The sequence below is a fragment of the Myotis daubentonii genome, chromosome 8 (assembly GCF_963259705.1).
Source record: "Myotis daubentonii chromosome 8, mMyoDau2.1, whole genome shotgun sequence".
NCBI classification, from domain to species: domain Eukaryota; kingdom Metazoa; phylum Chordata; class Mammalia; order Chiroptera; family Vespertilionidae; genus Myotis; species Myotis daubentonii.
Genome location: NC_081847.1, coordinates 67,437,758 through 67,453,759, shown reverse-complemented (window position 1 = coordinate 67,453,759; position 16,002 = coordinate 67,437,758). Strand labels below are relative to the sequence as shown.

Genomic DNA, 16,002 nt, shown 5'->3' with positions numbered 1-16,002 from the left:
CTCACTATTGCCTAGCACCTGGCCTCTTCAACACCTGCTTGGCCCTGTCAGCATCTGGCCTTGAGGTTGGGGCTGAGGGGAGGACACCCAGAGGGTTCTCCAGTCTGCCTTCCCCAGCGGGGTCACCCTACAGAGCCAGCAGGGAGGCTGGTAAGCTGCGTTTGAACCAGCTGCATCCACGAACCAAGGGCTGGGACAGCCCTTGAGCTGCTTCCTGCTCCAGGGAGCCTTAAATTGTGCAGCAGCACAACCCCAGGCTTCTCCACCCGGCATTCCCAACGTGCAGCCAGCAATGCTGTCCTCCTCCACCTGGCACTGGCTGGCTTGGGTTTCCTGAAGAGTCTTCCACAATTAAGGCACTTAAAAATGGTTAAAAGTAATTCTTTATGGGAGGAATCGGCAGGAAAAGACAAGCAGGAGGTGGGGGTGGGCAGTGGGGGTGGATGGGCTGAAGGAATCTGACCAGTTATATTTAATAAAAAGCTTAAAAGCCACAAACAGGAAGCAGACCTATTAAATAGACAACACTGATCTAACAAAGGAATGTGAACTCGAGTTGACTGAAGCAGCGTCACCATGTCTCCCCTCCCTCCACTCCCACCCAGCACCCAGGGCCCCCAAACAAGCCTCCTCCTGCGTCTGGCCTATTCTGGGAACACCCCCGACTCGGAGCTTGCCGTGGGCTAGACGAAAGGGAGCTGAGGGGAAGGTCAGCGCGATCCCATCCACCCCCAAAGAAGCAAACAGACGTGCCCTCCCCTGTCTGCACCAGCAGGGGCCCAAGCAGCCTGGGGAAGGGGCAGTGCTGTGGTGCAGCCCTCCCTCAGGCAGCTCTGCTCCCAGCTCCTCCTTCCCAGAGAGCTCCACAGGTACTGGCCCAGGGCCTGGGCCTGAGGCCTGGACACTGCCTGGCTCACGCCCTGTGCATGTTCCCTGGAGCCTGGAGCAGGGCACTGGGCACCCAATTTGGCTGAGGACTGAGCAGCTGCGCACTGGATTGGGTAGGGCAGGAGCTTGAAGCTGGGTCAGGGCTGGAGGCTCCCAAGCGTGTGTTGCCTCACCTGCCCTGAGGGAGTCTCTCCTTAGGGTGATGAGGCTCAGCCCCACCTTGGCAGGGCCTCAGGGCACCGACAGCACACCCAAGCGTGCAGGGAAGCAGGCCTCTGCTGATCACTCCCTCCCTCAGGAGAGGGCAAGTGTACATGGCCTCTGGACTTGAGGAAGATTCGGAGGCAGGGCTCCAGCCAGGCCTTCGGGAGAGTGGAAGTGCTGGCTTTACCTAGTGAGATGCCAGGGCCCGGGGAGTGCTACTTCCTAGCTGGGGCCAGGGCACCACCCTACCTGGAGATTTTACTAAAAAAGTTACCCACACATCTCCATGCTCAGGCCACTCCTGCCCAGCATCTACCCCTCAGGACCTTCTCACTGGTCTCACTCCCTGTCTGCAGTATGTTCTTCCCTGGGGATTTGCGTGGCTCCTCCTTTCTTCGGTCAGGACTCCACTCCACCGTGACCTCTTCAGAGAGGCTTTTCCTGACTGCCCTGTCCAGGCAGCACACTCGCCAATCCTCCCCTGATTTATTTTTCTACCCCAGTCTATCTTCACTCAGTGTGTTCACATCTGTCCCCTCCTGTGACCACAGCTCTATGTCTGGTACACAGTAGGATGTCAGGAAAGTGGGTGTGGGCAGAGCGCATGGGTGACATATCCAAGGTCACCCCAATGGTCACAGTGAAGCGAGAACTCATATTCAGATCTTGACCCCCGCTCAAACCTCATGCTAACTCCACACCAGGCTCCTCCAGTATCCAAACTGGCTTTCCAGCCACAAATGTGGGACCAGAGGCCATGGTGGACTGAGCTCTGCACGGCAGCACAGCAGGCCCAGGCACTGTCAGGGCACGGTCGCTGCTATTTCTCCATGGCCTGCCCACCCCTGAGAGCAAGAGGAAATAACCATACTCACCAGGGATGTTGATCTTAAACTTGCCACTCTGGCCAAAGGAGCTGTCAATGACACCCAGCTCCCCAGTGGACAGGTGTACCTTGAGCCCCACAAAGAGCTGGATGTTGGTCTCCTTTTTGAACAGGGAGCGGCCGATCACGCTGTAGTCATCTATGACCTGTTCCCACACCCAACCCCGGAGAGAGAAAGCATCAGTGTGTGCTGGTGAAGGCCAAGGCCGCCACACCCTCCCAGGAAATCATCCACCTTACAGATAATGGAAGGCACTGGAACGATTACGATGACCGGTCCCTTGTCGTCATTACCACCCACCACCACCGACACCTACAGAGCCAAGGCTGTGTGCCAGGTGGCTGTGAAGGCTTCATGTGAACAAATACGCTTAGTGCTTAGCCCCAGGGCAGCAACATGAGGGAGGCACTTTCCCCACTTTATAGATGTGGAAACTGAGGCACAGCAGAGTGAGGCCATCTGTCCAAGGTCAGAGCTCCTAGGGCAGAGGTAGCTGAGAATGTAAAGCTGCTCCACCTACACCTCCTCTGTGTGGCTACCATGCCCCCCCTGTCCCTAGCACTAGTCAAATGACAGCAAGTGGTACTCTCCTCATGAAAGCTTTCCTGGATAGGCAGCCTGAGAGGATGATGTCCACCCTGAGCCTGAACCCTCCTCACTCTCTTCCTGGCTCCCACTCCCATGAGGAATCTCTGAGAACCTGCTCTCTACCGCCCCATCCTGCTACACGCACACACACATTTCTGCCCAGAGCCCCCTTTCTGGCCTGGCCTACATCTACTCACAGTTCCACTGCCCCCTCCTCTGTGACACCCTCCTGCCTCTATCTCAGCAGAAGTCCGATTTCCCTCAGCTCCCTAGTGTTTGTGCCAGGCCCTATGCTGTAGAGCTTGCACCCCTTCACCTTTTGGTGGAGGCCTGGGCAGAGAGGAGGAACATACATGTGTATGGAAGTCAGCTAGGTGCAGCCTTGATTTCATCACAAGCTATATTCATCTTGAACCTTCTCCCCAAGGAAAAAACTGAAGTGTTACTCTCCCCTTCCTGAGGTCTCTCGAAGCTTAGATTCTCCTTTGGGGAAGATGGCATAGACAGGAGACCCCCACCAGATGGCCTCCCTGTCCTGCCCAGCTCATCTCCGGGGCCTGTGCAGAAAGCTGCTGGGCCTCTGTGTAAAGAGAAGGGATGTGAGTGTGTGCATGCATGCATGTTAAAGACCAGCCCCTCCCCCAGATGACCGCAGCAGGGCTGACACAATTTCTTCCTGAGATCTGCTGCTCTTTGGAGCAGGGCCTATGCTCCACCTGGACTCGGTTGCACTAGGTCCTGCACAAGGGCCACGGGAGAAATTGGGGAGTTCCTTCTGTTGTCCAGGCCCCAGGCATGGGCCTGGGTTCTTTCTGGGGACAGTCTGGTCTGACCAGGCACTGGCACAGGCAGCAGTGCCAGAGGTGTTGCCAGTGGTGGGACCTACTGCCTCCACCGGGCTCCCTTAGGGAACTCCTGGGGACCCCTGAGAGCTGGGCTGTCCTCAGCCTCAGAAACATCTCACTTCTGCCCAAGATTCATCCAAAGGCCCCAGATAGATTGTTTTGAAAAGGAGAAACTGTCCCATTTACCCTAAAAACCTTTTGGAAAAACATATCCTATTCTATTTGATTCATAGCACCAGATAAAAGGTACTCGCATTCCTCCTCTCCAGGGTGATGGATGAATCGGATACAAATAATGATAAGAATAATCATTTCCACTTGCACAGCCTTTATAATTCACAAATCTCATTCCCACACATGAACTCCCCCTCATTCTTCTGGACTTGGCTTCAGCAGAGCAGGCCTTGCAGGCTGGGTCTGCTGTGGGCTCTGCCCCTCCTCCCGGCTCTGCCCTGACTGTGGGTGATGCTGCTTCCACTACAGCAGGCGTCCAGCAAGGCTGCTGGGTGAACTGAATGTGGATGGTTCCTCAGACCTGCAGGACAGCAGAGTCAAGATGAACAATTGTCACCAGCCCCAAGTGCTTTCCCATACTTCCCAGCTCCCAGGGCCCCAGTCCCATGAGAAGGCCACCTGTTCACATTCAGCAGTCCAGCCAGGTGCAGTAGGAATCCAGAACCAATGAATGGTTCTGGACTAGCTATTCCCCATTTCCCATGACTGAAGGGCTCATTGCCATCTCCTGTCCCCAGCTCAGCCTCTGCTGCTAAAGAGAAAAGGAGTGCCCCAGAGTCCCTCAACTCTTAGAGCCCCTTAGCCCCTCAGAGCACCTCAATCTTCAGAGCTCCTCAGCCACCACCCCCCACACACCCAGAGTCCCTTAGCCTAGCTCACCGAGACATCAGGGGGCCCCTTGAGCACCTTTGTCTACAAGGGTTTTCATTCCTACTTCAGAGCAGGCAGAGCTGAAGTCAGAACAAGACCTGAGTGGGCTGCAGCCACCCAAGGCAGCGGCACAGCAGAAATGCACACCCAAGTCTGCAGGGCCCCTGCAAAGCAGAGCAAGACCACGCTGACTCGTGCCAAGCTGGAGAAGCGGTAGGTGGTGCTGCCAGGATGTCCTGGTCCCACTGGCCTTGACTATACTGAGACAGATATGGCTGAGACACAAGACCTGCTTCGACGCTGAGGCTAGCTGAGAAACGAAAGAGGACAGTGCTTGCACGAGGAGCTTCCACCCTATACAGAGAACCGCCTTTTAAAGGCACTGGCGGAACCAAACAAGCCACCCAGGCAGGTGTTCTCTCAGACAGCAGGTCCTCACCACATTCACAGAACCGTCTGCCCTTCTTCCACTGAGAGTCTGCCACGTGCACGGCATGTAGTTAACAACAAATCCAAGCTCCTGCCTCAAGGGATGCATGCATGCCCTAAGAGAGGTAAGGTTTACACCCCCCTTTGTCCCATTGCCTGTGGACGTGCACTGGCAGAGACAGGGTGCCCATCTCTGTGCCAGCTCCTAGTGCCCAGCAAAGGTCCTAGTCAAGGACTTTGTGCCTGCAGTGTCCCGGAAGCCATGGCTCACTACCCCTTGCTCCACCCCCTGTTCCTCTGCAACCCCTTGGCCCGTCTCTGTCTTCAGAGCACAGAGTGCTCCCTGACATAGGCCACAGTTTAATCTGTTACTCTTCACTGCTCCCAACCAGGACACAAGGCCATGAAGGCAGAAACATGGCTCCTCCATGCTGCGTCCCCTCGCTGGGTGCTCCCCGAGTGCACCCAGTGCTGGAATAAGTTCCGGATGTACACCTCAGCATGGTTGCTGGGGCGTGTGCAGTACTCGCTCGTGTCTGTGGGCTCTCATTTTTTTAACAGCTTCATTGAGGACAACTGATATACAGCATGCCATATTTAAGGAATCCAATTTGGTAAGTTATGACATACGTATAAACTCATGAAACCATCACCACAATCAAACTACTGAACATATCTATCACGCCTCAAATTTCCTCATGTTCCTTTATCACACTTCCCTCCCTCCTACCCTCCGTGCTCTTCCCAGTTCAGCTTGGGCAGCTTTCCCCACAACAGGCCCCTCCTGTCCCGAGAGTCTGGCAGTTCTGTCTCATCACTGACAGCTGGCCTGTCAGTCTCCCTCACCAAAGACTGGGAGTTCTGTCCAAACAGCCCTCACCCTATCCCGTGGCAGGTCCCAGTAAATAAGCACATGATATGGAGGTGGGGAGAAGGTGGCTCTTGGCTCTTTGGGAATAAAAGTAAGTGACTTAAGTGGACATGCGGTTGGAGGATATGGTCATCAAAGAGTGAGCCAGCCAGCCTGCTCTGGGCCTAGCTGTCTGGCATTCCCAGTGCTGGTCTCTCTCAATGGCTTGGAACTGGGCCTCCAAGTGACCAAAGCCCTGGGGTGGCAGGTGCCCCCTCCTTTCTTTTGCTTATAAAATATTAACTTAAAAAGCTAAATGCCACAGAGACAGCAAAGGATCTCTCGTTCCCCAAACCAGGGTCTTGCAATGAGGGCAGACTAATTTTATTAACTTCTGGGGAACTTCAAAAAGCTTCAGGGCTTTCATGGCAGACGGTGAAGACCCCCAACACTGGTTTAAGTGCTACATAAACAGGTCTAGGGCCAGGAAGCAAGGGCTCTCAGCATTTGTTTACATTCTCAACTGACAGAGTGGGCCGGTGGGCGGGCAGGGCCTGTAATCCCGCCGGTGTGCGATGCCGCTCAGTTCACTGACCTACATTACCACAATATTTTTATAAGCCCCCAGGATAAGGTTGGGAGCGAACAGGCTTCTTCTGACCCTCTGAGGAGGCCCGAGGGGCTCCTCTTGTGGCTGGCCTCATGGTGTCACTGGTGGGAGAGTGGAAGTTTAGAAAGGATTTCAGGTTCAAAGGGAGCTCCTGCTTGCTTGCCTTATTATGATGTAGCCAGAAGATACAGTAGCGCTGACACAACAGCGCTGACTGGGTGCTCTCGTTACCCACTGTGTCTTTGCTTCCATTTGTAAGTCGGGTGGTGAGGGGGGGAAGCTGGCCTTCAGCACACCACCAGGGACCTGGTCTCAGGAACTCTGGGATGCCCTGCCCACTGAGAGTCGCACTGTCATGTTATAGCAACCAGAGTGGATCCTTCTAGGAGCCAGCCGCAAACCCCTCCTCTTGCAGACTCCCAGCCCTTGTCCCACCCTCCCACGTGGCCTGCAGCAGGTGGAAGCCACCAGTCGTCCTCAGCCATGCTCTTGGAGAGGTGTCTCCACACCATTAATTAATCTTTAGGAAAGCCCTGCAGGGACTCAGCAAGGTGAAAGGATTTGCCCAGAGTCCCATATCCAGCTTTTCCTGCCTCGTGGTGTCCCAGGGGAACAGGAGCCAAGAGGAGGCGGAGGTTTGGCAGCAGTGAAGGAGCCCGGCAATGGCATTTTCCATCCCTTGGGCTCCCTGGAACCAGGCCGTAACTGCTGAACCCAAGATGGCCTGCAAGTCTGGCCCAGGCACGGCTGCCCCATCTCCCCAGTCCCAACTCCTGAAACCCCAAGTTCCTGGAGGAGCTGATCCCCCAGTGCAGGGACCCAGCCCCCACGGGCTGTCTACAGGGAAGGAGACAGGGAGGGAGGACGGATGGAGCGTGGCCACAGGAGCAGGAACTGTGGTGGGCCCAAGCCCCTTATCTTCAAAGGAAGATATGCCAGTCCAGACGCACTGCTGTGGAGCGCTGCAGGCCAGACACAGAACGCAAGAGAGGCAACTGATTCCCCAGGCCTCCAGTTTCCTCACCCACAAAATGAGATTGGAGAGAAGGTGAGCTGTCCCCCTCTGTGGTGCTGGTGAATTCCAAGTAACCAGCTCTAGTACAGGCCTCCGAACTTGGGAAAATGTGGCAGACTAGAGTTAAGAGAACACTCAGGGCAAAGGTTCTGAGGATGGGGCCAGGTGTGAGGAATGGCGAAAGGAGCTACGAGCAGCCTGGAGTGCTGCATCCAACCAGATTTTACTAGTAAGGTTTCACAGCAGAGAGGGGGATCTATAGAGCATGGTGAGCTACCGCTTGCGTCGTGGATTGGAGCCAGGGCTGAAAGCCCCAGTCTGGTGGCCTGGAGGACTCTGGCCTGTGTCCTCACTTGTATGGGCCTCAGCTCTAGTCTGCAAAGTGGGGAAAGAGAGTTACTGCAGCTTCACATGAAGCCTCTGTTGCCCAATCCCCCAGGACTCCCCCAATTGTGCCATACAGGACCACAGGGCCGTAGGCAGGGTTCTATGCATCCAGCACCACTGGCCACTGACCCGCAGACGTGAGCAGACCTTGTTAGCTGACACAGCACTCTTCCATAGCACCCTGCCAGCCACAGTATCCCTATTCAAAGGCTGTGGCGGGAGCAGCCAGGATGAAGCCTGTGTATAGGTCTCCCAGTACAGCCGCAGCTGGCCTGTGCAGGGTGGCCCTGTTGGAAGTGTGTGTGTGTGTGTCCTGAAAGGTAGGAGCTGGCCTAAGCACATTTCTGCATCTTTGAGCTAACCCCTTCCAGAAATTACTGGGGTTGGGGTGGGTGCTAAGAGGGGACTCATCAAATGTCTGCTCATTGAATTAAGTCTGATTGGAGGAGAGGCGATAGCCCCTCCTGCTGCAGGCAGTGAGGCCTACATCTCTGGAGAGCTTCAGGAAGACCAGGGATCGTCATCTATCCTGGGTGTCAAAGGCAGAAGACCGGGGAATGGCTTTCCTCAGCCCTATCCATCTCTAGAATATGTGTATACGCGTGCGCATGTGCAATAGTTGGACTCCTCTCCAAGTCACAGGCTCTTCACACTGAAGGAGAGACCTCAGAGATCAGACACCAGCACATCCAATAAGGAAAACCTCTCAGAGAACAATTGGAGGTTTTTCATCTTGAAATCAATCACTGTAACATCAAACCAAAGGCGATGCATGTGGGATTTGCTTGGTGGGACTTGCTCCTAGGAAACAATGCTGAAATGGGGCCAGCAGAGTTACAATAACTCTAAGAAGGGACTTTCACTGTTTGCATGAATAATTTGCTTCGTTTATTAGCTTTCAGTCATTGGAGCAGTCACTGGCTGCACATGAAGCCAGGTCCTCGCTTACATGCCAGGTGAGTCCCCACTGTTCCCAGCTTCTGAGTGGGGACTTGGCTGCCTGTGCACGTAATTATGTCATTACATGTGTGTGTCTCTCTCAGAGCCCGGCTCCCATGATGAGGCTTGGGAACTGCCCAAGTTCTGAAGCCGGTATTCTAATTAAAATTGGAGAAATGACACCAAGGAAAGACGGTCAGCAGGCTGTGAGATGGAGCTCTGTGCCAGGTCTGCTGTGAGGAGGACTAAAGAGAGAAAAGGAGCTAGGAAGGCTTGAGTCCTGCCTCTGCCTCTTCCAGCGCTACGATCTTGGGCAAGGGACTTCTCTGAACCTCAGTTTCTTCTTCTGAAAAAAGTTGGTGTTGGGATTAGGGGTATTGATGTGGACTAGAACACCTAAGACTTGGTAGGAGAATGACCACCCAGAGAAAAGAGTGGCACAATGTCAAAATGGGAAAAGCTAAAGTGAAGCGCCATTTGGTACAGGGGATCTTCTAATACACTCAGAAAGCACAAGATATAGAGACATCAAACCTGCTGAAGAAAAGCAAGGATGCTAATACATACTCAGCACAGACTACCTGCCAGGTCCTGCCCTCAGACCCAATCCCTTGCCTCCCAATCAAAGTCTTCTCAGAGGCTCCCTACAAATAGGGCGTTAATTCTCCAGGGCACTTGAAAGCCACCAGAATTGAAAACTTTGCCAAGAGTCCCTGGGATAATGATGACACTCTTGTATCATCCATTCTTGTTTAGCATAGGAAATATTTCACCAAGACTGGCATTTCCCTCCTCCCAGTGCAGGGCCATGGCAAGCCAAGTCGCTCCTATGAGCCTCAGTGTTCTCTCCTGTGAAACAGAGCAAACATAGCCACCTCCAAGATTGTTGTGAGGAAGAAATGGGATTTCTGAATGAAAGTATGCTGTCAGTGAGGATCAGCCGCATTGCAACCCCTGAGGGTTAGCCCAGACAAGGAAATTAGCCTTCAACTCATCTCATTTTGTCAACTGAGTTCCAGAGGCCCAGGCTAGGAAGACCTAGGGTGGGCCAGGATCTGCACGCCACAGAGGGCACCCACCCAGGAAGGAATCTGCCCGACACTCCCCACAACCAGCTCTCAAGACTAGCCAGCTCTGCCCATTGGTGATAAGCCCTGACTGCTAGCTCCCTCCTCCCTTATAACCTCTTATCCACATTGAATCCCTCCTTCTTTCTGTTTTCCATCACCCAGGCACCCATGCAGGTACAGTTCCTGTCAGTGGCTGATCCGGAGGTACCAAGGAATGGCTCCCAAAGGCAGCTGCTTTTTCATGGAGAAAAAAGGAAACTGACATTTTACTGAGCACTTAACTATACTAGTATACCAGGCTCCATGCTTGGCCCTTTGCACATATGGTCTTATCTATTCCCTACCACAGGTCCTTTAAAGAAGGAACAGGTTCTGCCCTGGCTGGTGTGGCTCAATTGGTTGAGTATCATCCCATGCACCAAAAGGTTGCTGGTTTGGTGCCCGGGGCAAACTTATGGTATTGGGGTACATATGGGAGGCAGCCAATTGATGTTATTCTCTCTCTTCCCTTCTCCCTTCCTCTCTCTCTAATCAATTAAAACATATTTTTAAAAAAGCAGGTTCTGAGGCAGGAGTAGGGGGTGGGGGGAGACTTGTCCACAGTCAGGCCAAGCCAGCGCCTAGGCGCTCAGTGCATTGGTCTCTAGAACCAGCTCTTTCTACCATGTCAATCTACCTCAACTCTGTGTCTATATGCAAACAAAAAAGCAATTTTCAAGGCAGGCTAACAGGCCCTTCAGCAGCCAAGCAAGACTCTCAGCTATCGATGCCGATATCTGTAAGAGAGGCTGAGGATTTGGGCCGGGGGCCAGAACACTAGGACAGGCATCTGATCGTATCCTTAAGGAGGGCGCCTTCTAGGCCTCTGCTTCAGGGGCACCTGTCTTTTCCAGTGGCCTGGGAGCTGACACAGCCTTCAGCCTGCTGACAGGGACTGGGGGAACAAGGGACAGCCACGCAGGCCAAGTGCTGCTTCCTCCAGGGGATGGGGTTCTGAAGTTGCCCACCTGGGCCGCCAAGCCTGCCAGATGGCCCCTGGTCAGGAAGTATAGTCCCTGCTTACCAGCGGTAGTCACAGACTGGCCCGGACCCCAGTCAGGCACGTTTAACAACCATTAGCTATGCAGGGGGCAAGCCAGGAGCCGGGAGGCAGCACTGCTTCCTACTTCAAAGCCAGCCAATGCTCCTGGTGGTGTTTGCCTATTTACATTTGGTTGGGTGGATGCCACAGGCTCCTCTGGCCCAGCCCTAAGGCCTTCCTACCTGGCGACAGTGGGTGCCAGACCCAGAATGACCAGCATGCCTGGCCCAATCCCAGCACAGGGGCAGGGGGTACCAGCTTCTTGCCACCACCCCAGCTGGGGACCCAGGCATGTATGCCATGAGGCAAGTCTGAGTAACAGCAATGAGGATGCCTCTCCTCCACAAAGCCTGCCCTGTGCCAGTTATAGCGTCTTACATGGACTGATCTCCCTTTCTTATACCACCCCACAAAAAATAGAGGCAAAGCCCCCATTCCTCTATTAAGGAAACTGAGGGGAAGAGAACTCCCAAAGTCCTACACCTTCAGGAGGTCCACCCAGCAGGCCCTGGGACTCTTGCAGGCTGGAGCCTGAGCTTCCTGGGCTGCCCATAGCTGCAGCCTGCAGATACCACCATGCTTGGCCCTCTTCTCTCCTCCAGTCCTGGTCTCAAGGAAGCATCCACTTGGCCCACCTGCCTGCCTTCCCGGCCTGCCACTCCCTAGCACCCACGGCTGGCTTGCCTCTAGCTTCACAATTAGTGGCAGGCCAGCCGTGGTGTGTTAAGGTGTGAGCATTGTCTTTGTCCTGGTGGTGAGGTGAGCCAAAAGAGATTTTTGAGCAGGAGCTGGAAGGACTACCTTTGTTTTGTAGAAAATTATTGGGGTGGAGCTGTGCAAGATGCCAGGGCAGGGAGGGAGGCAGATGGATGGGGAGGTGAGGAAGGCCTCCTGGGGTGTGGCAACAGAAGGTATAAAACGGAGCAGGCAGGGGTACAGAGCACTCACCGTCCTTGGCACTGAGCCCTCATGTGCCCACTTCTTTTCATGCAATTGTTACAAGTAAGAAAACAGGTGACTTTAGTGATGGCCAGATGATCCAAACCAACTAGAGGCTGGGTGAGAGGGGCGAGGCTGGGGACGAGAGAACAGCCTCCCTGTGGGCTGCTCTGCTGGGCCTGCTCAGGGCATTTCTCTACTACGAGTTGAACAAGCCTCCCCTAACCCCAGTCTGCAGCACTTCCCCTGGTTGAGGATAAAGAGCTTGGCTTCAGTACCCGGCCTGGTCTCCCTCTTGGAGCTCCTGTCCCCTGCCCTGCAGCTGGTGGAGACCCTGGGCTCAGGGATCTTTTCCAAATGGCCAGGGTCTGCATGACAGCTCTGTGCCTCTGCGGAAACAGTGCCTGGAACTGGGAAGCCCCTCTTCCATGTCCTCCTCCACCACCACCCTGCCCCCAATATCTGAACAGTGATGAGACACACCTCAAAGGTCATCAGCTCTTCCGTGCTTTTTCCTGACCAGACCACTTCCTCCCACCTCAGCAGTTCTTGCTTCTCTCCTGGCCCCTGTAGCCCTCTGGATGTCCCTCTGGCATGGGCACGAGTCTGTCCTGCACTAGGAAGACCCCGTTTCCTGTGAGACTCTGTCCTGAGTGCCCTAAGAGAGGAGCTGCTGGCTCAGGTGCAGGGACCTCTGGGGACAGGGCCAGCATCTCCCAGCCTTGGCTGACATATCCTTCACCCCTCATTATTTTCAACAGATCTTTGCACACGTGTACTATTATTTATTTAATAGTTTTCTTGAAATATATATGTTTAAAAGGAAAACTTCACACAGTACTCTAAAGAGAAAACTAGAGTGGCTTGTCATAAACAGGAACCTGACGGTAAAAGGAAATACAACGAAGAAAATGCACTGAATCCTAGTTCTATACTGCTGCTATGGAAGGGTCTGAATCTTGGCCCTGTGTTAAAGTCATCTTTAAGGGAACCTAAAGCTGTCTGCAATGTAATAGAAGGACTGCAAGAAAACTCAAAAAGAGAAAAAAGTTATTACTAAAGGATTCAACATTATATAATAGTATGAGAAATGGCCTTAACCAAATGGACAATTTAATGTTTGCTAATTTCCAAGCAGAAAATATATGAAAGAATGAACGAATGACTGAATACACAAACTATATATCTATAGCCATATCTACATATAAATTCTTCATTCCTAATTTCAATGGTTTATGATTTCTACTTTAAAAAATCCTTTGGGTTTTTCTGTGGCTTCAAGTACAACTAAAATTCAAATTCCATGAGAGAAGGGATTTTTCTTTTCTTATTCATTGTTATATCTCCAGCCCTGAAAACAGAACATAGTGAGTGTTCTATAAATATTTTAAAATGATTACTGCTGAATGCTCAGTTTCTGTAAATGTGGCATACATATAGGAAAAAGTATATATTCTCTATTCATGGGATGTAAGAATTTCTATCTGCCTATCTAGAAATCAAGAATAGTGACTGTATTACGTTTCTTTATCTTTTATCTGCTGTCTAGTGGACCTGTCCAATTCTGAAATATGCACTCGCAAGTGTCCCACTGCAATTATCATTCCATTTTTTACCAAGTTCTCCTTTGTTTTTATATGTTTTGTGTATACAAGTTTGTAACTGTGCCTTTTATCGTGATGTCCTCTTTATCTTGGTTAGTATTTTTAATCTTAGATTCTACATTGTCTGAAATTAATATTATTACTCATACCTTCTTTTTGTTTATAGTCACCTAACATCTTTCTATTCTTAACCATTGTTTATCACTTTAAGTGTGTTTCTTATAAACAGCATATAACCAGATGTTGTAGTCTCTGTATTTAAGTAGGAGAACTCAGCCACATTTAGTGTGGCTAAAACTTAATTTTGTTCTTTCTGTTTTTGTTATTATTTATGAGCAGTGTTCTTGTTTTTCTTATTTTTGTTGGTTTAATTTAATTTATTTCAGTTTTTCCTTAGTTAATGTGGAAATTCTACTACACTTTTTATGCCATTCATAGTTTCTTTTCTTTTATCTATGTTCATAACCTTACATTTCTATATTTTTACTTAAAAATGGGATACTAACAATTTCCCTCATCACTATATGCTCTAATTCCCTTCCCCAAGCCCTCTCCCTAGAAAGACAGCTCTTTAGAACACTTTCACTTCCCTTTACCCAGCTGGGGTGAGAGCTCTGCACCAGCTCTATTAACCAAGGCCCACCAGAGAACCTGACTCCTAGGGAATGCAGAGAGAGAGGACAACTTACAGCGTAGGTGACAGACTTTTCCTTGCAGTATGTGTATTCTATTTCAAGACTCCTATTTACCATTTAGATCAGGGGTTGAAAAACTATAGCTAGAAGGCCAAATCCTGTCCACTATCTGTTTCTGTATGGCCTTTAGCTAAGAATAGATTTTACATTTTCCAGTGGGTTGAAAAATATCAAAAGAAGAAGACTATTTTATGATGGGTGAAAACTATAGGAAATTCAAATGTCAGCATCTATAAGTAAAGTTTACTGGCACTCAGCCACGCTGACTCCTTTCCATCTTGTTCACAGCATAGAGCTGAGCAGTTGCAACACAGACCTAGGAGGTGCCAGGTGCATGACAAATTGCAGTGACACAGGGAGAGCTCCACAGCATTGCATCCAACCAGCAGTGCACATCCACCATTGCATATTCCACAGAAAAAGTGGACTTTGAATGTCATACTTCTAAGGCTCTGTGGGGTGTGGATATTATTTAGTTGAATCACATGGCAAAGTGTTGTGTTTGTTACCGGCTCTGCTGACAGAATACAGTATACACTGACATCACATACAGTCCCAGCTCACAGAAAAACAATGGTCAGAAAAGTGAGAAAATTTCAAACAGTATAAGTCATCACAGCATAATTTCTTCACAAAAATAAAAAATGAGAATGAGGCTGCATCCAATGTCAGTTCCCAAGTGACTCATTTGTTGCTGAGCAAAGAAGGCCACTTCCAGTGGTGAGTTGATTATGTTGTATTTGATTGCAGCAGCTCAGAAAAAGATCCAGAGAAAACTAGCACAGGAAGAGGAAAGGCTGGAGGCCTGAAAGCTGGCCTCTGCAATGTGCCATGCACGGTCTTCAGCATTTCCCAGTTACCTCCCTCAATTATTTTCTTTCTAGAACTTACTACTACCTAAAAGTGCCCAATCTACTATTCTCTGCCAGTCCCCCTTGTGAAGACAAGAACATTGTCCATCTTGTATCCCCAGTGCCTGTCACACACAGGAGCTCAGTGAACATCTGAACATATCTATATATATAAAAGCCTAGTATGCAAGTGTCCCCTTGGGAGTTCGATCACTTGCTATGCCATGTGCTGACCACCAGGGGGCAGCACAGAACAAAGGAAGGCTCCAGCCAGCAGCCAGCAGCCAGAAGGCCCCAGCCAGCAGCCAGCAGCCGGAAGGCCCTGATCGCTGGCAAGGCCTAGGGACCCTACCTGTGCACAAATTTTGTGCACTGGGCCTCTAGTCTATATATATAAAAGCCTAAGCGACCATACAACTGGTTGACTGAATGACTGGTCGCTATGACATGCACTGACCACCAGGGGGCAGATGCTCAACACAAGAGCTACCCCCTGGTGGTCAGTGTGCTCTCATAGCCAACTTCCCGTGGTCCCTCCCCCCAGCCAGCCGCCCTGATTGGCCTTGATTGCAGGCCAGGCCGAGAGACCCCACCCATGCACGAATTCACGCACTGGGCCTCTAGTGAATGAATAATATAATTTAGGTGATAGGTTCAGAAGGCCTATATACTTTAAGCCCTCCAGGTGGAAAGTGTTCATTCAACAAGTATCTATTGAGGGCTGGGCCTTCCTTCTCTATGAATGGAGGACCTCCCAGAAAGCTGACTGTGCCTGCAGAGCACACAATGAGCCTGCCCATTGTGCTCTGTCCTTATCCCAGGACAGAGTAAAGGCTGGGAGTTGGCTTGCCATGGTGGTGAAGATCCATCCTGGGAGATTGAATTTAACCTGTTCAAGATGTCTTGGCCTCTTTGAGACTTCTTTGAATGGAGGCATGCCCGGGATGCTAGGAGATAGCTGTGATGTGTCCAAGAAGTTTTGGAGGCAGCTAAGTACGGCCAGGGAAAGATCAGCATGGGGCTTTCCCTGCCCTGGACAACTACAACCATGGGCCAAACTGATTCTTAGCTCCCTCCCAAAACATGCCACTTCCACCAGCCCTTGGTGGTTCTTGACAGGGGTCAGGGAACTGGTCCCTGTGCTTCACAGAGGGATAATGATGTCCAGGGGTAAGGAGTGAAATACCATTTTGGCCCCAAGCTCTAGGAGTTATTATTATGATTCTAAGAGCTTA

At 51.3% G+C, this 16,002-nt stretch overlaps 1 protein-coding gene across 3 annotated transcripts in view; it reads right to left on the bottom strand.

Moving 5' to 3' along the window:
• Positions 1-16,002, bottom strand: part of EEFSEC (eukaryotic elongation factor, selenocysteine-tRNA specific) — a 247,626-nt gene that overhangs the window by 33,893 nt on the left and 197,731 nt on the right. For 2 of the 3 annotated variants that reach the window (XM_059706789.1, XM_059706788.1), the window contains one exon: positions 1,968-2,124. The exons of the other annotated variant lie outside the window; for it this stretch is intronic. In XM_059706789.1, coding sequence (XP_059562772.1) covers positions 1,968-2,124 — 157 coding nt within the window. The remainder of the gene's footprint in view (positions 1-1,967; positions 2,125-16,002) is intronic. 3 annotated transcript variants of the gene reach the window in all.